Source organism: Heloderma suspectum, chromosome 5 (assembly GCF_057233095.1).
Source record: "Heloderma suspectum isolate Gila_16-S chromosome 5, 16-S_ref, whole genome shotgun sequence".
In the NCBI taxonomy this organism is placed as follows: Eukaryota; Metazoa; Chordata; class Lepidosauria; order Squamata; family Helodermatidae; genus Heloderma; species Heloderma suspectum.
In genome coordinates, this window is record NC_139462.1 from 176,998,877 (window position 1) to 177,023,381 (window position 24,505).

Consider the following 24,505-nt stretch of genomic DNA (forward strand, 5'->3'; position numbering starts at 1 on the left):
GGGCACACACACTCACACAACCAATCCCACTGAGACAGTGAGGAAGGGACCAGCTCTCTTCCTCCATGACCCAGATCACTTTTCTGTACACAGAGATGGGAGCACAATCTGAGCAGAGGAAGAAGAGAATGACTCTCTTCTTGCATCACTCAGATCACCTTTCCCAGACATCCTTACCCATATTGCTCTTTCTTTGCCACCACCAGCAGTGGGAAAAGGAGAAATCTGTATGATTGGGGGGGGGGAGAACTCAGCAGTAGAGGGTCACGACACAAAGGAGGGGGGTGTAATTAAGGCCTTGGAAGGCCACCCACAGGCCACAAGTTCTGCACCCCTGACATCGTCCAATACTGTGTTCAGGCACTGATTTAGGAAACCCACCACCTCATTTGAATTTGATGAAAAAGAAAAGTAAAGCTGGATGTCATCCACATATTGGTGACATCGTAGACCAAAATTTTGAATAACCTCTCCCGGTGGTCAAGCAGCATGGGGAGAAAATGGAATCCTGCAGAACCCTAAAAGACACTGCAACACCTTCTGGTATTGGACACAGATGGGAGTGGAAAAACTATCAAGTGGTATCTTCAACACCCAATTTTAACAGCCTATCTAGAAGGATACCAGGTAATGAAAGTTGCTGAGAGGTCCAAGAGAATCAATATGACTGCACTCTCCTGTCTCTCTCTTGGCAAAGATCATCCCACAGGACAACCAAAGCAATTTCTGTCCCCAAACCAAGTCCTAAAGCCCAGCCAAAGTTTTGGTCAAAGCTGAAACATTTTTAACATGGATTTAAATGAGCAAGTACATGGTTAACTTTCCTGTTGAAATTAATGGGACTCAAAAGTTCTTCATTCTGGTTGTATCTTGGCCATTCTAAGCCAGCAATGACCCAGTTCATATGTTCGCCATGTCTTAAAGCAGTGGCTCGTTTAAGCTATGGCACATGCCAGGCACCACTTGCCTAATCACACGACTGGGGGTGGCCTGTCATGTCATTCGAACCCAGGTGGCATGGAGGGGAAAACAACCCTCAAATAACCCATAGGTAGTTACTGGGTTATTTAAGGGTTGTTTCCCCCTCCAACAAGCCATGCTACCAGGGTTCAGACAAGCTAATTCCTTAATGCCATCAAAGTTTCTTGGAAACAAAGACTATGGAAATGCTATGTATGAAATATTATTAAATTAATCTTAATTAAATTAAATCCACTCAAGCTTCATTGCTTGTTGAACAGGCAAATTAAACTAGCTGTTTAAACAGAGGTAACAAATATTCTCATAATCACACTAATCCCTGCTGAAGTTAACAGAAAGCAAGCACATGTTTCTAAAATATAAGTACATCTGATGACACCCAAATCTATTTCTCCTTATCATCTTTATCCAAGGAAGGTATGACTCCTCTGAATGACTGCCTAAAGTCGGTAATGGGTTGGATGAGGGAGAACAAGCTGAAGTTAAATCCAGGCAAGTGGTCATCGTGAAGGGTCCTAATTCAGGTACTGAGGTATGTCAACCAGTTCTGGATGGGGTTGCACTCCCCCTGAAGGAGCAAGTTCGTAGCTTGGGGGTGCTTCTTGACCCAACCCTGCTCCTGGCATCCCAGGTGGAGGCAATGGTGAGAAGTGCCTGTTATCAACTTTGGCTGATACGCCAGCTATGCCCATTCCTGGAACATGTGGACCTGGTAACAGTGGTGCATGTGCTGGTAACCTCTAGGCTTGATTTCTGCAATGTGCTGTACTTGGGGCTGCCTTTATATTTAGTTCAGAAACTTCAACTGGTACAAAACATGGCAGCCAGGTTGGTCTCTGGGACATCCTGTGGAGACCATATTACACTGGTTTTAAAATTTTTACACTGGCTGCCAATTTGTTTCCGAGCAAAATATAAAGTGCTGGTTCTTACCTTGAAAGCCTTACATGGTCTAGGTCCAAGGTACCTTAGGGGCCGCCTTCTCCCCTACGTCCCAGTCTGCCACCTAAGGTCCTCTGAGGCCTATCTGCTATGGCTGCCTAATGTGAGATTGGCAGCCACACGCAAGAGGACCTTTTCCTTTGCTGCCCCTCAGTTGTGAAATGACCTGCCGGTTGAAATGCACCTGCTGACCTTTTTGAAGGTTTTTAAGCCGGCATTAAAGACTCTATTATTCCAGCAGGCCTTCCTTTTTTAGAACTCTTATTCCTTTTGCTCACTTTTGTATACTATTTTTAAGCAGTGTTGTTTTAAGCTGTGTTTTATTGTTGGGTTTTTTAAAAAAATGTTTTTAGTTCAAAGTTGCTTTTAGTTATATGTTGCTTGTATATAGTGTCCATATGTTTTTAAGTAAATGGTTTTTAAACTCTGTATATTGTATTTTAATGTTTTAACTTTTGTAAACCACCCAGAGAGCTTTGGCTATGGGGTGGTATACAAATGTAATAAATCGTAATAATAATCCTTATATTTAATTCCAGGGCAGAATCCAAAGGGGTGCTTATGTTCTCATCGATTCTCTTATACCCTGCCATTGCGCAAGCACTACCTGCACCCACTACCTGTGCAATGGCGATTTAGCACTTCCAGGGCAACCAGAAACAGTCAGGAATGCTCCTTTCTGGAAGGAGGCAGGTCAGCAGAGCTCACATAAGGAAGATCTGCCAACCTGTCTCCTTCCAGAAATGAGAGTTTCTGCTCATTTCAGAGCTTCCCATAGGAAGCACTAAATCTTCCTTGCATACACAGTGGGTCCCGTTTACACAATGGAATTAGCGGGAGGGCCCCATTGGATTCTGCTCCTAGTGGTTAAATGATAACATTCCTTTTGGGACTCTTAATGCACGAAGTATCAAATAGTTACTTTACATGTCTCATCTTTTTCAGAAACCACAGGCTCAGGAAAAAACATTTTACATTGAAGAAAGCAATATATGAATAAAAGGATATAAATACATTTTTTCAGAGCTGCATTTATTAGAAATATCACAATATTTGACCTGCATTTCAAATGGTTTCATCTTATACAATACAGAAGTATTTCTCCTGGACCTCTCAGCGGCTTTCGATACCATCGACCATGGTATCCTTCTGGATAGGTTGTCTGGGTTGGGAGTTGGAGGCACTGCACTACAGTGGTTCCGCTCCTACTTGGATGGCCGATTCCAGAAGGTGGTGCTGGGGGATTATTGCTCTGTGCCATGGCAATTGTGCCATGGGGTTCCACAGGGCTCTATTCTATCCCCCATGCTGTTTAACATCTACATGAAACCACTGGGGGAGGTTATCCGGAGGTGTGGGCTGAGGTGCCATCAATATGCGGATGACACCCAGCTCTACCTCTCTTTCTCATCAAAACCAGGTGAGGCAGTGGCTGTTCTGAACCAGTGCCTGGGCACGGTAATGGACTGGATGAGGGCCAATAAACTGAAACTCAATCCAGACAAGATGGAGGTACTGTTAGTGGGTGGTTCGTCTGCCCGGCTAGGTGATAATCAACCTGTTCTGGAGGGGGTTGCACTCCCCCTAAAGGATCAGGTTCGTAGTTTGGGGGTGCTCTTGGATCCAGAACTGTCACTTGAGGCACAGGTGAACTCAGTGGCACGGAGCACTTTTTATCAGCTTAGGCTGGTATACCAACTACGCCCTTATCTGGACAGAGATAGCCTAGCTACAGTTATCCATGCTCTGATAACTTCTCGTCTGGATTACTGCAATGCGTTATACGTGGGGCTGCCTTTGAAAACGGTCCGGAAACTTCAGCTGGTCCAAAATAGGGCAGCAAGATTGTTAACAGGGACTGGCCTGCGAGCTCATATTACGCCAGTACTTTTCCAGCTGCACTGGCTGCCGGTCCATTTCCGGGCCCGATTCAAAGTGCTGGTGTTAACATTCAAAGCCCTTAACGGCTTGGGGCCAGGTTACCTGAATGATCGCCTCCTCCCATATGTGCCTGCCCGGACCTTAAGATCATCAGCAGCAGCCCTTCTCCGTGAGCCCCTGCCAAAGGAAGTGAGGCGGGTGGCTACTAGGAGGAGGGCTTTTTCTGTTGTGGCACCCCAGCTCTGGAATGAGCTCCCTAGTGAGGTTCGCCTGGCGCCTACATTGTATTCCTTTCGGCGCCAGGTGAAGACCTTTTTATTTTCCCAGGCATTTTAGCTTTCTAAATTTTTATCTTTGCTGTTTTAAATCTGTATTTTAAATTCCTGTACTGCTGCTAGGTTTTATTGTGGTTGTATTGTTATATTGTGGTTTTAATGTTCTATATATTTTAAATTGTTTTATTGTGTGTTGTTTGGTTTTAGTTTTTGTGAACCGCCCAGAGAGCTTCGGCTATTGGGCGGTATAGAAATAAATAAATAAATAAAATAAAAGTATTCCTAAAATGAAAGGCTACATAACCACTAGAGTTTGGCACCCACTGGAGCAGGCAAAATAATTTGGGGGGAAAGAAACTATCCAATCTTTTTTTGTTGTTGTTGGAAACAAAATGTAACTTCCAAAATGCTCAATTGCTACTTATTATGTAAATAGAATAATCTGTTATTATGCCCAAGAAAATCTGTGTATTTCTATTGCCGCCACCTGGCTGAATCCTTGATTAGGACCAAAGGAGCCAGACCTAATTTAAAAGGTCTGTATCAGTTCCTCATATGTTCCTCTCAGTCCCACACATCCTGAGTCCCACTGCACCCCAATATGCACACAAGAAGCTACCCTATACTAGATCAGGCTTTTTGTCCATCTAGTCTAATATCTGATTCGCACATAATACTAAATCAGGAATTGTTTAGCCTAATTGTGGTTTGTTTTAATGCCTGAACCCACATCAGGCAACACACCATGGTTTACCTTTTGGCAACAAACCCCAATTTGAAACCATGGTTTGAAGTTTGTTTATGAATCCTGGCTTATTTTACCTGTGGTTTGTTTTTTATATCTGAATCTAGAATCCTGGCTTATTCCTGGCTTGTTTCTGTGCTCCACCCAAGTGGAGCAATCCACAGAGGCGTGAGGCAAAAACAGGAATTGCTTCTCAGGCTAAATTGTTCTTTTGTGCTTTTTTCCTGAACTCTTCATCCTTCCAAATTCACCCTGGCAACAGTCTTTCTCCTTTATCTAAATAACAGATAATCCCTTATAACCCAATTCCTCCCTTATCTAGATTTCCACCCATGCCAGACGTCTAGGCTTTTTTGTTGCTGCTTTGCATCAAGAGAAAAACTTTAAGGAGCCTATGTGTACTTTAGGAATATCTACAAAGAACTGCATGTTTAAAGTTTACTTTACAACAACTTTAGTCTAAGCAGGATAACCTGACTGTTACACCAACACAGTGAAAATGATAAACTTTCAAAAGGAACAAAGTATTGATACAAAAGATTGGTTACCAAGCAAAAAACACCAACAACCACAAACCCACAGCAAACCCTCCCATACATATATCCCAGAAAAAGCCCCTACCTCACAATAAACAAACACCCACCCACGAACATACAGTTAGATCAGTCTTTACTGCTGCTAGGGTGTTTGGGATACTGGCAGAAGAGGTAGAAGGAAAATAAATTAGGAATTGGCTGAACAAGCTGTGACTTCTTTGCTTGTCTGCAAGACTAGCGCTAGCTTGTTCAACAAACCATGGTTAATATAAACATTGGTTTAGCATTGTGTACAAACACAGACACTTGTTTACTCTGATTGGCAGTGGTTCCGCTAACTTGCACATGGTGATCTAACATGGGAAAGACAAGTTTAACATTTCCTGTATAACTGAGCATGGTGAGGAGGAGACTCTTGGCTTGCCAGGGTTTCTAGGACAACTTGAGGGCATGAGGAGCCTTAGAGACACCACGTGGCATCACAACATCCTTGTAACCAAAATATGCATTCAATAGCCTTCTAGAATAGTCGTCTAACTAAATCCTAACTACTCCTGTCACATGCCACAAAAAAGCCCTTATCGTTGCTAATTTGGCACAAAAGGTACCGGTCTACATAAAAAATTGCTAGTATGCATACCCCTTTCTTATCTGTTGATGACCTAAAAGGAAAAACACACACACACAATATTTTGCCAAGATTACCTGCATAGAGGTGATCCTGCTGTCACTGAAAGGGCCCAGGTTGTGCCCTTACACTGCAGCTAAAATCCTTCCACTTAATTGCACAGGCTTCTGCTGCTTCAGTGCAGCAGGTGAAAGGATCAGGCAACAAGTTGAACTGCTTGTACCGTAACCAGCAGAGCAAAAATCCCTAACCCAAACCATATCAAGTGGCACACAGTTTTTCACCTGACTGCTCAGACCTTTCATCTAAACCATACATGCTAGCTATAAATACATCAAGTGGAAGACAGAATAATTTCATGCCTTTTAGAATTACAAAAAGAAGAATCAAAATGGTAACTGACAGGTAGGTGACAGCATGGGTGGCTCCATCTCTGAGCAGTTTCCATTCTTTCAACAATGCTTACTTAGGATCAAAATCTTCAACATACACTAATCCAAAAAAAATGTTTAGGTACTATTACAATGACATTGGCAATTATAAGAGTAGCTACTAAACACATGCAGATTCAGATCACATTTGTGATGATTATATATTACACTTTCCAAACAAGTATTTAATGAAACTCATATAGGATAATATAACACAGCCTTGTAATTTCCCACTAATGTATTTATCTATGGCAAGTTTGTAATTGTCCATTGGCAAGCACCCACATGGCAAAACTGCTCCAGCCTGTCAGGATCAAGCCCACAGCAGGTGTTGAACTAGTATCCTGAGGGATGTCAGACAGGTATGTAGCAAAAGAAGGGAACTGCCGAGAAAGTACCTGCCCAGCTGATCTCTTTACACCAACAACAATCAAGAGCAGGCTCCTGACTCTTATAAAAGCTTCCAGAGCAGACTGGCTTGTTTGTTTGAGCAACTGGGAGACTGTGTTCTTTGTTGGCTACTTTGTTGGCCTTTCTCTCATTCAACCAGCCCTCGCCAAACAATAGCTGGGTCTGAGCTCTGACATGGCCCTATAAGAAATTGTCTCTGCCAATGAAGAAATACAAGTATAGATTTCAGAGTGGTACCCTATTATTTATTTATATTCTGCTTTTCCTCTCAGGAGCTTAGGGCAGCATACATGATCCTTCCCCCAGTTTATCCCCACAACAACCACCCTGTGAGGTAGGTTAGGCTAACAGCTGGTGATTAACCCAAGGTCACCCAGTGAGCTTCATGAACTGGTTCTTCCCCGTTCTAGTCCTATACTCTGTGCTTTTAGTTCTCTCTGCTTTGACAGACGATTTTTTAAAATCATTTTTAATATTTTAATTGTTTTTATGTATTGTTGTAATCTGCCTTGTGAGGGCTTCTGCCCAGAAAGGTGACCATGAAATATTTTAAATAAATAAATAAACAGACTTTCTGCTCTTTGCTGCTCTACAATGAATCAGTGCAAAAGCTTTTACATGTGTGTATACACACACACACACACACGTGCGCGCGCACACACACACACACACACACACCCTGCTGGCTGCTGCTCCTCCAATCAACAGTAACTGGCCAGAATCACAACCCTCTCATTTTCTCCTCTACACTAGCAGCGTTTAATGTGCTTTACTGTGTTTGGTTGCTGGCAGAGAGCCAAAGAGAACCAAAGAGGGTGCCATTCTGTCTGTTCTCCTACCCTAAGGTATCTAGCAAATCTGGCTTTCCAGCTATCATATGGAAAGCACATCTAATTATTCCAAACCAAAACTAAGCAATTACATAATTTCACTTTATTCCAATTGTTAAGATATGACTATGTTTGAGGCACATTTTGTACCCCTACTCAGCCTGCATATGTGGCAGATGCCCCTACACCTCATCCTAGTTGTTCTGCTGATTCTTAATTCAGCCTTTCCTGATAATGCATAGATTACTCTATCTAGCAAAGCAGTAGTAAGAATAATAATAGCAGTACTTATGTTGATTCGGTACTGTTATTCACAGGTCATGTGTCCTTTTCCCTCTGCAAGTATGCTGTGATGGAAAGTCAAATGAGTAGAAATAATTATATATCATTTGCAAAACTTATTTTCTTAAACCCAAATATGCTATGGCTGCTCATTTTTAAAAAACTGGACTCTGTGGTTAAATGCTATTAAAAATGCTCAAAAACTTGCTGAGTTCTGAGAAATAAAAACCACAGACAGCCAAAATGCGGCTGCATGGAGTCAGATATGCTGGACCCACTGATACTGGAAACTCTGCTGCAGGGGGAAAATATTGACATTTTAAAATTATGAATATGAAATAGATATGGTGGTTATATCTTTTATTGGACCTATTTCTTTTGGAGTAAAGATACAGTCCAAAATGAAGAAAAACAATCCATCAAATGTGGAGCTCAAGACCTTGATTCAACGAGGAACACAAATATTTCCCATTTAAGAGTACCTTAAAATATATTCCCAAGATTAAAAATATTTACAAATGGGAAGTAAAGATGTTTAATTACCTTAAGCCCCTGGATCTTTACTCCATACTTTGTAATTTTTTTTAGTGAATTACAGAAATCCTCAATCACTATAGTCAGTGTAATGCCACCTATAGGCGGCATTTTTGTTTTAAGCTTCACAAAGATTCCAGTTTTTCTGTCCCCAAGACCACAAGGATTCCTCTCTACCCATCAGTCCCATGGTGCTTCATGCTGACTAGCAGCTTTCAAGAACACTGCCAACAAAACAGCATTCTCCGCACTCCTCAATCTCCCATGGCTTGTCTCCTTTTTGGTGTTTACCCACTCACTCGGTGCATGGTATCCAGTGCCTCTTATTTCCAACTCCACAGAGCCACCCATTCCTAACAGTTTAATGTGAATTATCTCCCTCTATACGCAGACATGTAAGTAGGCCTCCTGAGTATATTATAAATGGACTACAGATGAGTAGTACAGTTTACATTTTTCACATACTGGTCCACAGGTTCAGTCACCACCCTCTACACTGGTAACAAGGCTAGGAAATGCTAAAGAACTTGAGGAGTACATATTGATTAGACTCCGTCTAGGGTAGCTCTTTACCTTATTCTTGAACAAAGTCTATTGAAGAAAAGAATGGAGATTGGGGGTGGGGGGTGAGGCTTTAAGGCCTGTGCCCCAAACTGATCAATTTAGAAACGTGCGAACACCATACTTGGTCTGGGGTTTTTTTTAAATGCAGATGACATATCAAAAGTAACAAAATAAAGATTTTGACTTTCAAATTTTAGAGTCTTGACCTTCAGCATAAAATGCAGCCTCTGAGGTTCTGCCATTCAGTCCCATGAAGTGAAACAGGAACTTCAGCATCTCAAAATCTGCATTCTGGACTCACCACCAAAACCTGTTTTTCTTCATTCATATGTGTGTTACCTCTCTTGAATTAAATGCATGTTACTCTACCGATGTGAATCTCATAAGTTTAGATGCACAAGATTCATCACAATTTAGCTGTTTTTTAAACAATAATTTTGGTGTAAGAGAATACAGTGAAAATCTTCTCAATGGGTTTTTAAATGGGCTATACTCAGGTAAGGACTACTTACATTTTCAGTCTGCCAAAGACACTATTCCAATCTAGTCCTCATGAGCACCAGTCTACATACACATTGATATTCCTTATTAGCATAGAATTCTACAGATTTAAATAAAGGACTTCTGAGTAAACAAGCATCAGTTTGTATTGCATATATTTCTGTTTGAATTAGATAAAATTAACAAGGACTTGTCTACTTCCTTCACTGTTGAGGAAGTGTTTAAATAAAGGAATAACTTACACCTAGTTTTATAGACTAAAGAAACATTCAAACTGGTGACAGAATTCTTTACTGAGCCTTTACAGTGAGAGAACTCAATGGAATAAGAGAAAATATTTTACCCGGGTTGCAATCCTAAACACATTGACAAGGAGATATGTTCCACTGAACACAACAGGACTTACTTCCAAGTAAACATGCATAGAATTGCACTGTAAGGCTGAAATCCTATGTGCCCTTACTAGAAAGCAAGCTCTGCAGAAATCAGTAGGACTTACTTCTGACTGAACAAGCATTGTTCAGCATATACTGCATATATTTGCACTGACTGCATATATTTCTGCTTGAATTAGATAAAATCACTAAGGACTTATCTACTTCATTTACCACTGAGGAAGTGTTTACAAGCTCTCTAGTGTGGAAACTTCTGTCTCTTCAGGATACCCAGAAGTTACAGCAAAGAATGGAAGAACTCTATTAGGGCTTGTCTTCCTCTGCATTTGAGAAGTGCTCTGTCTCATGTTTGTCACTATTCGTCACCATCCAGATAATATAATCAAGGAATGTCCACAAGGCAGCTATGAGATTGACTCAGCCCTGTATATTACACACACACACACTTAGCCAGTCCCTGTTAGAAAATGAAGAGAAGGTGAAATTGGGTCTCTGATATTGCACTGCTTGCTCCATAGGACTTGGTAACTGAACAGGTGTAATCACACTTGGAACTAACTGCTCAGCCAAGCACAGATATTTTTAGAGATTGTTGGTGCTCCAATTCAATAAGCCCTTTCCTCAGGAATAAAGAATGAAAAAAAAAAAAGAATGTGATTTATTCATCTTTATGCTTGACCTGGGTGTAGATTTACAAGGCATTCAGGGTTTAGCCCTGACATCTTCCACTTGTGCACCAGATACTGCTATCAAGGTGAAGCAACCTCTTAGGATCCCATCATCAACGGAGAAAAAGGGCAAAGGGTTTCGGATACTGAACTTTTCACATCTGCTCCGCTGCCAACCTCAGAGGTCGAAGAACAACACGCGTCTCTAACCTGCTCTTTCTTCTTCCCTACCCTTTCCTTTTGCATGCAACGTGCAATAAAATAAAAGCCTCTGCATACAGATCCAGGCGTGGGTGGAGGTGCATTCGTGTCTGAGAGAGAAAATAACTTCGTGGGGAAGAGGTCATCGCAGTCACGTTCCTCCTAAACTGAAAACGCTACAAATAAACGGTCTTTGGGACTATCTGGGACAAGTGAGAGGAAATCAGGACGTATGCAAAATCCTGTCATGAGGAGAGGAGAGGAAAGGGGGAGGGATTTTAGTTAAACTTACCAGAGGAAACCGAGGAGCCAGACAAACTGGAGTTGCTGGACGTGGCCATCCTCCTTCCCTCGGGTTCCTTAGTGACTAGCCCAGGTGCTGCTGCTGCTGCCCGGCTGCCGCTGCCGCCGCCAACCCATGGCAAACTGCGGGAGCCGCGCTGAGCAAAGCAGCAGCCGCAACAGCCGCCGCCGCCGCCCGGGCTCTGCTTGCCGCTCAGCCAAACAACGTGCTGCCGCTGCTGCTGGTGGGTCGTTTGCGCCCCTTTCAGCCTTCGCCAGGGGGAGAAGCCGCTCTGGCTGCCCAAAGAAGGGCCCCGCGCTGCGTCCAGTTCCCTTCCCTGCGCCGGAGGAAAAAGAGGCTCCCCGGTGACTAGAGCCGCCCCGCCAGCTCCTTCCCTCCTCGCCTTTCCCCTCCCTTCGCCTGAGCGGCTCCGTCTTGACAAACGCGGCAGCGAGCGGCTCCTCCTCCGCCACCGCCTCAGCTCCCCTCACACACACAAAGGAAGCGGCGGAGAGGAGGGCAGGCTGCCGCCCGCGGGGCTACTGAGGGGGCAGAGCGGCGCTCAAGCGCAGAGCCCGGGGCGGGAGACGAAGGTGGCGCAGGGAAGCGGCCGGCCAGAGCCTTCCGCGCCTCTGGCCGCGGCTCCCTGCGCTTGCTGGCATCGGCGGGGTGGCACAGCAAGCGCGGCTCCTTCCATGTGCCAGCGCTGGTCCAGCATTGGAAAGCGGAGGCGGGTCGCGCCGCCTCCTGTGGGGAGGGGAGGCGAGGCGCGGCGCGGCGCGCCTGGGGAGGCGCTTCCCCCGCGGCCCTGAGGGTCAGCTCGCGCCTGTTGATCTTTTCGGCTCCCGTCTCGCCTAAGGAGTGGGACTATTGCTTCATAGTTACTATTTTGAGTCTTCCTTGGAGGCCCGCTCCAAGTGTAATGCCATTACAAGTGTAATGCCAGCGTTTGCCACAAAACGTGTTTGTGTTTTTTTAATGGCATCCCCCTCATTCTCCATGGATTGCCACAAAACTACGCGACCAGAGACCTCCTGAAACAGCCTTTTGTTTGGGTGTGCTTTCACTTACGGGAGGGCGGCGCCCTCTCTCCTCGGTGGTCTTCGCAGGGCTGGCCCAAGGCAATTTGCTGCCTGAGGCAAAGATACCCCACCCCACCCCGCTCCACACACGCACAAAATCAGACTGGATTACCAATGGAATCTTACTTCCACACTGCTGATGGGAGAACGTCCGCCACTAGACCTGAGCGCAGCAGAAGGGCAGTGTGTAGGCAACATGGTGCCTTTGGGCACCAGTGTGCCTCCCCCCTCCCCATACCTTTCTTGGTGTCTCTTAAAAACAAAAATCATATTCTTACTGCGAGATGGATCCCTGTTGGGGTTTTAAAACAACAACAACTGTGGGTTCAAATAAGTTTAGTGTGCTGGGGCTCAGGCCCCACCTCTGCCTTGTACTCAGTATTTGGGGCAGGACAGGAAGGCCTGGCGTGCTATGGTCCATGGGGTCACGAAGAGTCGGACACAACTGAACGACTGAACAACAACAACAACAACTTGTCCTTTGCCATGGCGATCAGTTTGTGGTGATGCCCAAGACAGTTTCTCAACTTGCCTAATGTGCCCACAGCCCCAAGATGTTGTGTAGCCCTGGACTAGAGAGTGCAGAGCAGGCTAATTTACTAATTTAGGGGATTCAGGGGGAGTGGTGGAAGGCGGCTGCCACCCTACCAACTGCTGCCTGAGGCAGTCATTTCACTCTGCCTAATGGGAGGGCCGGCCCTGGTCTTCAGGCAGAGACTTGTTGACAGCCATCTGTTGGGGACGCTCAAATTCTGGATTTTCTGCATCGAACGGGATTGGACTAGATAGCTTACATGACCCTCTCCAACTCTATAATTCTTCCCTATTTGGGCCAATTCTCTCAGTTCTTCCTTGTAAACTTTTTATGTGGTTCTTTATCCGCATCTAAAAATGTGTCCTGTTTGTGGATATCTCTGGGAGGAAAACAGTTAAATTTCCAAGTGTCCTTCCACCATAACTGGTGTTGGAAACTACAATTCCAAGTGGCAATATATGATAAGGTGCATATACTTAGCCCCAGCAGCATGCATGCACTATTTTTACAAGCTAGGGGAACACTCTTGAAAAACAGCTTATTTTTTACTGGATGCGCACAAGGAGCGTTTCTACACGAGGCTGTTAATTCGCTGTATCTACGTTCAGTTTCATTGCAAAACTGAGATCCAAGCACTATACGAGGTGTGTTTCCTTTCCTGCTTTTCTATTACATAGCCTCTAGGTGGCAATGTAGTACAGTGGAATAGCACAAATACACAAGTGGAAATGCATTTTCTTTAGCTTTCACAATTAAATGCCACATTTTCCCTGCTCTAAAAAGAGTTGCCAAAAGTGCTTCTTAGATACAGAAGCAAAACTGGAAGGTCACAACATCATCCAAAGAACCCATGAAGAGCTCACAATAAATGCCTCGTGTAGAAAAGCCCAAAGAAAGCTTGGAATGATCAAACCAATTGAGCTTTGTGGAGTCTGGCCACCCATAAACAACTAGAAATACGGGAAAGATTATGAAGGAAGTTATGGAAGATACTACCGTGCACTAGATTTTGTGCAACTTCCCATTATATAGACTTTGCCATTTTTGTTCATTCCATGATCCCTAGTCAAATGTGGTTCAGTAGAGTGTGACATGGCTGCCAGAGATCAAATGCACTGAATGCAATGTATTCAAGATAATCTCCCAATGAGACAAAACACAGGGTGGTTTCAGACTAGGCTTTTTTTGTGTCATTTTTTTGGCCATTGCCCAGCCTCATTTATGGAATTTTATGGGGAGTCTGTGTTTCCCCACCACCTCATTTGTCTTTTTTCTCAGTGTGGAAAATCAGTTAAGGAAGAAATGATGGAATAGTTGCACATTGTCTTCTGACTGGTAGCGTTAGGAGCCACCCATCTGGAAGCACCCTTACATTAGTATGTCTTTGTGTTATTTGTACCTATTACTATAGCATAGGTGCCAGAGGTACTGGTTAGAATGCCAGTTTTCATGCTTTGGTTACTATTAATGATTTTGAAAACTAGATTTGCATGTAACTGTAGAAAAATAGACTGATCTGTAGTACCTAACTGTTATATATTTAATGTTTTCTTGAGGACACTTGCACTGCAGTTTCCCACAAATCCTGTTTCAAAGCTATATGGATGACATTTTCACTACATGGAGCTTCAATAAGGTGTCACCTTATTAATTGTGTGCCATGCACCTAAAGTCACAGGAGCCCTGTTCTCTAACTATAAGGGCTGGATGTGCCTGATCCTATCTGATCTTGAAAGCTAAGCAGGGTCAGCCCTGGTTAGAACTTGGATGGGGATCCGCCTGGGGATCAGGCTTCCTGCATTGAGCAGGGAGTTGGACTCGATGATCTTGTAGGCCCCTTCCAATCCTATGATTCTATGATCTATGATAATCTGGAAAGCACATACAAAATGGGCAGAAAGAATCACACATGAGCACTATAGATTGGGGTGTGCACTGCTACTATAACCAGACCTTTTTATTGAGCTGTTTCAATTGCCAGGGTTCATCTTGGAAAAATATAAAATATGATATAAGAGCATTTGCATGTAATAATTGTATTTAAAGCCATGGTGATGCCCATTAAAAGTAAAACAATAGAGTAATTAGTTTCAGTGCATAGTTTGAGTCAATACTTACTGGTCTCAGGCCTTGGAACTTTTTTTTCCGTAAGAAGCTCATATCAGTTTTTCAGTTAATAGGGTGCATTTTTTTCTCTGTTAACATACATTAGCTACTAATGCTTATTGAATACAAGCAGAATGCTCTTTCCTTTTCACTGTATCTTTAGAAACTGCCACCATGCACCTTGACAGAAGAGGCAAGCCTTCCAAACAAGGTTGAAGCCTGGCTTGAACAGAACATGACACAAGAACTTAGTTCAGCAACCTGTTCCTACAGTGGCCACACAGATGCCCCAATGGGAAGCCCACAAGCAGGACATGAATGCAATAGCACCTTCCCACTCATGTTCCCAAGTAAATATTAAGAGGCATACAAAATATATTTGGTTGCTTGCTAATTGCCAGCCCTCCCCACTAGCTAAACAGTCACATGTAAATTTTAGCATGTTTTAATTCAAATATAATGTAACACCAGCAAACAATTGTATAACTCATTTCAGGAATCCCTCTAGTGGTAGTTCTACAGATCATGCAGTAGTTACTTGTAATGTTCAAACTATCACTTGTGTCTGGACCCTTGCCCTTCCTGGCTTATAAAGTCGCTGGTGGGGGGGAATTGGCTGAGTGGGTAAGGGTGGTGGTGGATGCCTCTTTATGGCAAGATGCAATTAAAAATGACAACAACCTTCCCTGAACCCCACTGTATTGGATCATTTCCAGCCTGTCTCCCGTGCTCGATTCTTGGGCAAGGTGCTGGAACGTGTGGTGGCTTCTTAGCTGCAGGAATTTCTGGATGAGGTGGCTATCTAGATCCATTACAATCTGGCTTCAGGCCTGGTTATGAGTCGCAGATTGCTTTGGTCACCTTGGTGGATGATCTGTGACAGAAAACTGGACATGGGGAGAGTGTCCCTGTTGGTTCTGCAGCTTTCAGTACCATCAACCATGGTCTCTTTCTGAGGCATCTGAGATGGTACTGGAAGGCACTGTTATACAGTAGCTCTGATCCTTCTTGGTGCTGGGGGATTCCTGTTCAATGCTGTGGCCATTGGTCTGTGGTGTCCCTACGGGTTCCATCTTGTCCTCCATGCTATTTAATGTATACAAAAGCCAGTGCCAAGCATTATGAAAACACACTGCCAAGGCTGACATCAAAATAAAAAAGTAAATATCCTTTCATTATTTTTTAGTAATTAATTTATTTCCATACAGTCACAGACCATTTAGAACACAAAGTAATCCTCAAAATAAATACTTAAGACCAGCCCCCCCAACAATTCAACAATTATTTAAAATATTTAAAACTTAAATACAATTAACATAGTATATTAAAAAGTCATCAGCCAATTGTTACATACTAGTCTGGAGAATGACCTTACGAATTTTAACAGCAGAAAATAAAAATTTTGCAACAGCTTCTGTTACATGCTTATTAGTTACATACTTATCAGCCAATAAGTAAATCAAATACCAGTCAGAGGATCTTCCAGGGAATTTATTTACAATAGGTATAATAAGTCTTATTTGCTCATCTCTATAGAAATTACAGAAAAGGAGTACGTGTGATAAAGACGCTACTGCTTCATCTCCGCATAAACAAAGACGATTTGTATAAGGGATCCCCTGGAAGTGACCATCCAATACAGCAGAAGGAATTGCATTAAACCTGGCTTTAGAAAAGATGTTGCGATATTTAGGAATGGTCAAATTTACAAGGTATTTTGCACAACTCTTCATATCAAATGTCAAGCCTAGGTGAATTGGAGAACAAGTAGTACGGGCAGCAGATAAGGAATATTGGGTATCCGTGTCTTTAATCCAGAGCGCAAGTATAGTTTGCTTTAGAAATATCTTGGGTGGAAAGAAAGCTATCAGAAAAACCCAACATTTGCCTCTGATAGCTTTAGACCACTGGCTGGTGTAACTGTCTTCCCAGAGAAGGGGCACATATCCTGGTTTGGAGTTTGCATGAACAAGTTTTAGCCAGTATCTAAATGCCCAATGTCAAGCAATACATTCCACCGATGAAAACCCAGCCTTGAGCCTTATAACTGCTGATGGCACACAATTAGGTGCACGGTGCACCAAAGAGTTGATGCAAAAAAGATGAAAGTATTTGTTCTAAGTAGGGATGTACGAAACTCACTTACCTTTTCGTGGAATCTTTCGCGGTGGGGGGGAGGCGCTCCGTCCCTCCCCCCGGAATCCTCAACGGGGGGGGAGGCGATCTGGTCCTCCCCCCAGGAATCTACATAAATAAATATTTACGTAGGCTAGAACGGCAAAAAATAAAGGAATGCAAATAGCTCCCACTACGCTATTTGTGTTCCCCTTTTTTTCGCCGTTTTATCTTACATAAATATTTACGTAAGATAAATCGGGGAAAAATAGGGAACGCAAATGGCGGCTGCCGTAGCCTCCGCCATTTGCGAACGCTGGCGTTTTTTTTTTTGTTTTTTGGATGGTTAGCCCTGAGAGGCTACATAAATTCTTATGTAGCCTATCATGGCTGCAAGGATGGCAATAGCGGCGGCAGCAGCCCGGCCATGGCTGGCCAGGAGACCAGCTGCCAGAGCCGCCGCCGCCGCATCCGCTGCATCCACCCCAGGTAATTGCTGTCCCGGGGGGATTCCACGGGGGGGGGCAGGAGGCCGTTCTGAACGGTGAAAAATAAAGGAACACAAATCTGTTCGAATCCAGCCTCACTGGAATCCGTGGCGGAATTCTCTGCCATCCCTAGTTCTAAGGCAGAGGAAAACTGGAACCCCAAATAGTAATTGTGGCAGCACCTTGGCCTTAAATACTCTGAGTGCAGCAGAGATAAACTGTCCTCCCCTAGTATAAAAGAAACAAACTATAGCTTTAGCACTGTTTGATGCTGATTGTATAGCAGAAGTCCGGTGAGCCACCCAAGAACCAGAAGATTGAAAGACAATCCCCAAATACCTAAACTGCCTAACTTGTTCAGTGGTCTGGCCACCTATAACCCATTTATTCAGAGAAAGGCTTTTGGTAAAAACCATAATCTTGGTTTTACTAAAATTAATACTTAGCACATTTTCTTTACATTAGCCTATAAATGCTCTCAGCATTCATTTCAAGCCAACTTTAGTAAAAGAAAGAACAGCATCATTTGCTATAAAAGTATGGGAATGCTAACTGTGGACAGTTTGGGGGCATGAAAATCCCATGAAGAATAAACCTTAGATAGATTATTAAGGTACAGATTAAATAGTGTAGGTGCAAGTATACAACCTTGGCGTACTCCCTTAGTAACAGGGATAGAATTAAAGCCCTCGATGCCACATCTCACTTGCACAGTAGTATTCCGATATAAACACATAATTAAATAATCTTTTACCAATGGAAGAGGAATAAATCTTTTCCCATAACTTATCCCTTGGGATCCAATCAAAAGCAGATTATAAATCTATAAAAGCAGCATATAGTCCCTTGCTGGGAGATCTTATATATTTTTCCGATAAGTGACTTAAGACTAGGCAATGGTCAAATATTGACTTGCCTCATCTAAAGCCAACCTGGTCATCTCCTAAGATATTTTCATCCTCCATCCAGGTAACAAGTTTGTTATTAAGGGTTAATGTATACATGAAACCTCTAGGAAAGGTTGTCCAGAGTTTTGGGTTCAGTGCCTCCAGTATGCTGATGACACCCACTTCTGTCTCTCCATCTAAATCCAAGAAAGCTGTTCAGTTCTAAATCAGTGTCTGATGTCAGTAATAGACTAGATGAAGGTGAACAAATTGAAACATAAGCCACACAATGCAGAAGTGATCCTGGTTAGTTGAAAGGCAGATCAGGCAATAGGGCTTCAACCTGTGCTGGTTGAGGTTGCACTCCCCCTGAAGACACAGGCTCGCAGTTTGGGTGTGGCCCTGAACATGGCCCTGAACATGGAGGCCCAGGTTTCAGCAGTGGCCATGAGTGCATTTGCGCAACTGAGGCTAGTGCACCAACTGCACCCATTCCCCTGTGTTGCAGACAGGTTTGGGGACTGTGAGGGAATTAGAACCTGCAATCCTCCCATGCCACCCTCCCCCCAATCCACCACCTTTTTACCTCTTCTGATATTGGGGAGCTAATGACTGCAGATATTTCCATGTGGGTTGAGAGCTGCGATCAGAAGTCAGGTCTCCCAGTGCAAGGATGAACCTCTCTCTCTTCCCTTGGAGGGGAGACCTGAACAGTTCAATGGCCCCTGGAACACCCTCCCTGAGGCCATAGAATTGCAGCCTAAATAAGTTTTCTCATGCTAATAATAAGGGAAATCCACTTGTGCAAAGGCCTGGAGAAAAATGCAATTACTAATACAGGATCGGAGCCTGTGAAATAGTTACAGTTTGTTACACTGAATAAGTCCAGTTTGGTGATATTTCTGCTAATACCATCTAAGAATAAATTAGTACAGTTCTAGGACATGTGTAATAATTAAAAAAAAAAACCAGTTCAACATGCACAACAGAAATAACATCTATATTTTATAGAAAATATTCAGTACCATGAAATGGATAGATAAAAGGCACCACAAACTTAAAAGAAACAAGAGGTAGTTTATGCATAAAAATTCAAAATTAAATTCCTGTTGTACAGTCCAATCAACAGTCCTGTCTGTTAACAGTACACTTTGCTGCACAAGCAACTAAGGGTAATTTCCTACATGACATTTTGCTACCAACATTTTGAGAATGCCTGTGAGGCTTTTCCACATGACCAGTCAATACAAGCCCACTACATTTTAAAAGTTCCTTTAAATGTCAATAGCATAATATCCATCTCTATACAATACACAGAGCAATATAGCCCATACTGTCCACCCCTTTTATTTTTTATTTTTTTTAAAGAGACTGGATAAATATCCTGGGATTCCTGGACAGGTAAAGCACCTGGCTACCAAACATTTTAAAAAATCAAAGCTGAAGTTTTACATAACAGGAGAGGTAACCTTGAATGCTCCTGGGTAGGAGGTCTTTAGCAAGAGTATGCCATTCATTTTTATTTTTTTTTAATCCTAAATACAACTTTTAGAAAATACTCCAGGCATGGGGGGGCGGGATTTGTGGGTTACTCTAATTGCATCGCATACAGTATCCAAATAGGTGCCTATTTACATGACTCATGCAAAGTACATTCCACATGGAAATCGCAATAGTAATTAATTTGTCATTTATTAGATTAAAATATTGCATTCTCTTTTGGTACAAAGTACTGTGCTTTGAGCACAGGGAAAATACAGAGTGGCCCAAAAGTAGGTATGTTGTTGTATAAGTATAGTTTATTTGCATTTTATTACATTGTTTATTACATTTACATTTGTTTAACAGTGTTTAATCTCATAAGTGCTCAAAATGTATTCCATCAACGTTGCAACATTCCTCAAACCTGTCCAGAACACTGTGACACACAGTACAACACAAATTCTGGTCCGCATCAAATGCTTCCGAGATGAACTCTTTTAATTCGTCCACTGTCTGGGGATTCCTCTCAAAAACCTTATTCTTTACTACGCCCCCCCAAAAAGAAGTCCATTGGTGTTAAGTCGGGTGAACGTGGCGGCCATTGAATGCTGCCACGTCGTCCGATCCAATGCTGTGGAAAGGTGTTGTCAAGATAGTCCCTTACTGCAAAAGCATAACGAGGAGGTGCCCCATCTTGTTGGAAGAGCAGTTCAGTGAAATTAGCACTGGTTCTGAGTTGTGGCACTACCACGTAGTGTAACATGTTTAGATAATTGTTACTATCCACAATTGTATTGAAGAAAACCGGTCCTACAACACCTTAGCTGGACAGTGCACCCCACACTATGATGCCTGACTAGTTCAGTTGAGATGTGATAGTCAAATGAGGATTTTCATCTGCCCAATACACACAATTATGCCTGTTCACATGGCCTGACAACTTGAAAGAAGCCTCATCTGACCAGATGATCTTATCAAGAAGGTCTGGTTCATTAGAGATTTGGTTACGTATCATCTCACAGAATTGCAACTGACGGTCTGGGTCGTCCTCCAGAAGACCATGTAACAGTCTTGGACGGTACGGCTTCAATTTCAATTTACACATTAAGTGTTGCAAGGTCGTTCTAGGTATGGATAGCTGCTTAGAAAAACGTCGTGTGGACTTTTTCGGACTGTTCAGAAATGTCAGAGCGACTCTCATCTCATTTTCCTCTGTCATAGACATCCTAGGACGTCCAGATTTTGGTGCATTAGCCACTGCACCTGTTGCTTCAAATTTATCTCTAAGACAATAAATTGTCAGACTTGTTGATGGAGGAGTGTCAGATGCTTCTTGCCACACTGTGCACACCCGCTCAGCATTTTCAGTCTTCCAGTACTGCTTTAGAATCCACTTTCTTTCTTCTTGACTCAAGTTCGCTGCCATCATTCACAATATCAGTAAAAAAAATAACTAAACAACTGTATACCTACTTAAGGGCCTCACTCCCCTCACTCTCTATACTTAACTGATTTAACTGTCACTCCCTGTCACTCACTCTTCCCAACTGTCATTCTGACTCCACCCACACATCTTCTACTCACACATTCTTTCCCCTTCCCATCAACATTCTAAACAACTGTATACCTACTTTTGGGCTACTGGTAGATATCTTACAACATAACTACAGAGGGAGGAACATAAATAGAAACAAACATGCCCTGCAATGTTATCTGATGTCTCCAAAATGTAAGAGTTTGTATCAATTTCCTGGCCACTTTCCTATATGAATTTTGATAACATGGCTAGAGATATGTATTCTCAGAGTGCCTATGATGGTCTTCATCAATAGCTATGCCACACAGCAGAACACTGCACCCAAACTGCAGCAATATGGTGCCAGCATTGCAGCCTGATTGTAGTAGTGCAAAGGTTTTGGATTAAATTGCCAAAGCTCTGTTCTGAGTGCCATGATGAGATGGAAGGCCCTTTCCTACATCACAGCAGGTATGCCTTCTGTATATTCAACATTTTCTCTTTTCTGAATGGTGAGTTTACTGTCATAAACATATTTTCAATCCAATAATTACTTCTGGTGGCATTAATGGACTCCTTAATTTTAGCCTTGTGTTTAATTCAGTTTATGTATCAATCTTGATATTCATGCTGTGCTGTGCTGTGCTGTGCTGTGCTAGTCAGTTCACCTTTGCATCTCAGCATCATTTAAACCAGTGGCAACAGTCAGTGGAGGAGCAAAAATATAGTGGCTTTTATTAGCATGTGTGCTACTCCTAACCAGCACCAAGAAATCCATACTAGTAAATCTCCAGGAGAATATCTTTATACATAAGGTATGACGTGTACACAGCTAGATAAGGCTATGCACTGAAAGGAGACTGGGTCTGCAATGCTTATCTGGAAGCAGGTCCCACTGAATTCAGTGGGGCTTACTTAAGTAGACATATCTAGGATTGGGAAAGATCCATAAAGAGAAAGGTTGGTCTGCAGACACTGGGTAAAGACAGTAAAACTGTAAGTAAGAGTGAGAGAGTTATAACTTACAACTGACAGTATGCTATAAGAAATAATATAGAAGGGAAGCAGGAAAGGGCAATGACACTAAGGTAACATGACTATCATATGCTTGTTAAACAGCTCCCCCACCCCAATTGCCAATTTCTCCTAAGCTTGCTTAGCTGTTTTTTCTCCTGGTGTGTTATTATTATAAAACAAGCCGGAACTGTAATTAACAGCAGTCAAGGTTGGCTAATTTGACCACTTCAAATTGCAATTAATTAATAATGAACATGCCATATATCTCATCCCGCCTCCCCTTGATGGGAATTTTGTTCAGATGGTAAGGTGGTTAAAATAAGTGATGGTTAATCTATGACATCAGTATTATACAGTCTGACTCCAGCATCTCTGGGTGATATTAAGACCACAAAACATTCCACCAGGTATGCATTTACACACACACACACACACACACACACACACAACTAAAACCCAGCACATTTCAAGAGGAAGGCAAAACATTGGGAACCTGCAAAAAACTAGGACTGTGTGTAAAACCAAACCATATCAAACACAGCTCCAAAATTATTTGTGCCAGATCATGAACTTTGTCCTCCAGGAGCTTTTCTACATGAAGGTCTTAATATGCTGTATGCACTGTTGGTTTCATTACAGAATTGAGATCCAGGCTCTACACAGAGCTTTTTCTTCCTGCTTTTCCCCTACACAAATGCTAGGTGGCACTGTGGTATAGCAGAATAACACAATTATTCGATTAGTAAAAGCGTTTTCTTTCACTTTCACAAATAATACCTCATTTCCCCTTCTCTAAAAAAACCTCACCCAAAGTGCTGTTTAAAAACAGAAGTAAAACTGGAGGGTCACAAAGTCTCTAAAGTAGCTGTAAATAACCGTGAGTAGGGAATGATGATCAATAAATGTCTCATGTAGAAAAGCTCAGTAACTTCCAATAGTTAACGCTAGGACCCCTCCATCTAGAAACAGACTTAGAGATGACAGGATGTCAAGTCCACTCGCTTCTGCAAACCAGAGAGGAAAAAGAGTAGTTGCAGCCAAGAACTGGAGTAGAGACACAGAGAGTCTATTCTAGATCATCTGTGGAACAGTCACACACACATGCACACACACATCCTGTGCATCTACTCCCGACACAGAAGATAGGGCAGACTTCCCTAATGTAGTGCCCTCCAGATGTGTTGGACTACAACTCCCACAATCTCCAGACAGCATGGAAAATGTTGGTTGAGGAAAATGGGAGTTATAGTCCAACACATCTGGAGGGCACCAGGTTAGGGAATTCTGACTCAGGGGTTGAATCCAGACTAATCAATGGGCCATGACTTAACTTGATTTCAATAGGAATGAAGTTCAACTAAAAGAGCAATCCTATGCCTCTCTGCTCAGAGAAGTAAGCCTCCCTAAGTTCATCAGGGTTTACTCTCAGATAAGTGTGTATAGGATTGCAGTCTTAATTTGGATCCAACCCAGGGAGTTTTCACATATGAAGCAGCAGCAGCATTATTATAATTTATAATAGAAATGTAAAATCTACACTGGCCATTGATTGAGCAGCCCAACTGCTTTCTAATGCTCATTTGCATATGGCACAATTAAACTAAGAGGCTCAAAAGTGTTTTTTAGTGTAATATATGAAAATTTCTTTAAAAGGCCACCCTACTAGCATTGTGACTGTTTTTCTAGGTGAGTTTCTTGTTTTAATACATCTCCTTTTACTTTCACATCTCACATCTTAAACATTGTTTCCTCAGTCTGTATGAGTAGCTCTTATTTTTTATAACTCCATCTCATTCATGTGAAATATTAGCAACAAGGCTCCCTTAGACTCAACAGTAAAATGTCTCCTTGACAGACAGTTGTTTTTGAGTGAAAGCACAGCAAGTGTGAAGTTATGTGAGGACCATTTCTATCAAAAAGAGAGAAGAAAAATCTTCCAGATGGTTGGGGAATAAGTAATTATCCATGCTCACTTATGTTTGAAATTGCTAGTTTTTATTCCCCTTTTTACTTTTTAAGTGCATTAAACAGATAAAAATTGTCATCTAACATACTTTGTTTTGTCTTGAAGATCAAAAAAGCCATATGCAAAATGTAACACACAATGGCTCTGGGTGTTTAATGCGCAAACCTTGCTTGGCTCATTCCATTAAATATTGCTTGATTGATCTAAGTGCCACATCATCCTC

General features: G+C 42.5%; 1 protein-coding gene across 2 annotated transcripts in view; it reads right to left on the reverse strand.

The window, feature by feature from the left end:
* The window catches only part of CHN2 (chimerin 2), a 212,797-nt gene extending 200,948 nt beyond the window's left edge, over positions 1 to 11,849 (reverse strand). Inside the window, exon 1 of one of the 2 annotated variants that reach the window (XM_084858443.1) lies at positions 11,098 to 11,849. In XM_084858443.1, the coding sequence (XP_084714569.1) occupies positions 11,098 to 11,146 (49 nt within the window). In that variant the 5' untranslated portion in view covers positions 11,147 to 11,849. The remainder of the gene's footprint in view (positions 1 to 11,097) is intronic. The other variant, XM_084858444.1, reaches the window with a different exon arrangement.
* Positions 11,850 to 24,505: the final 12,656 nt, after the last annotated feature.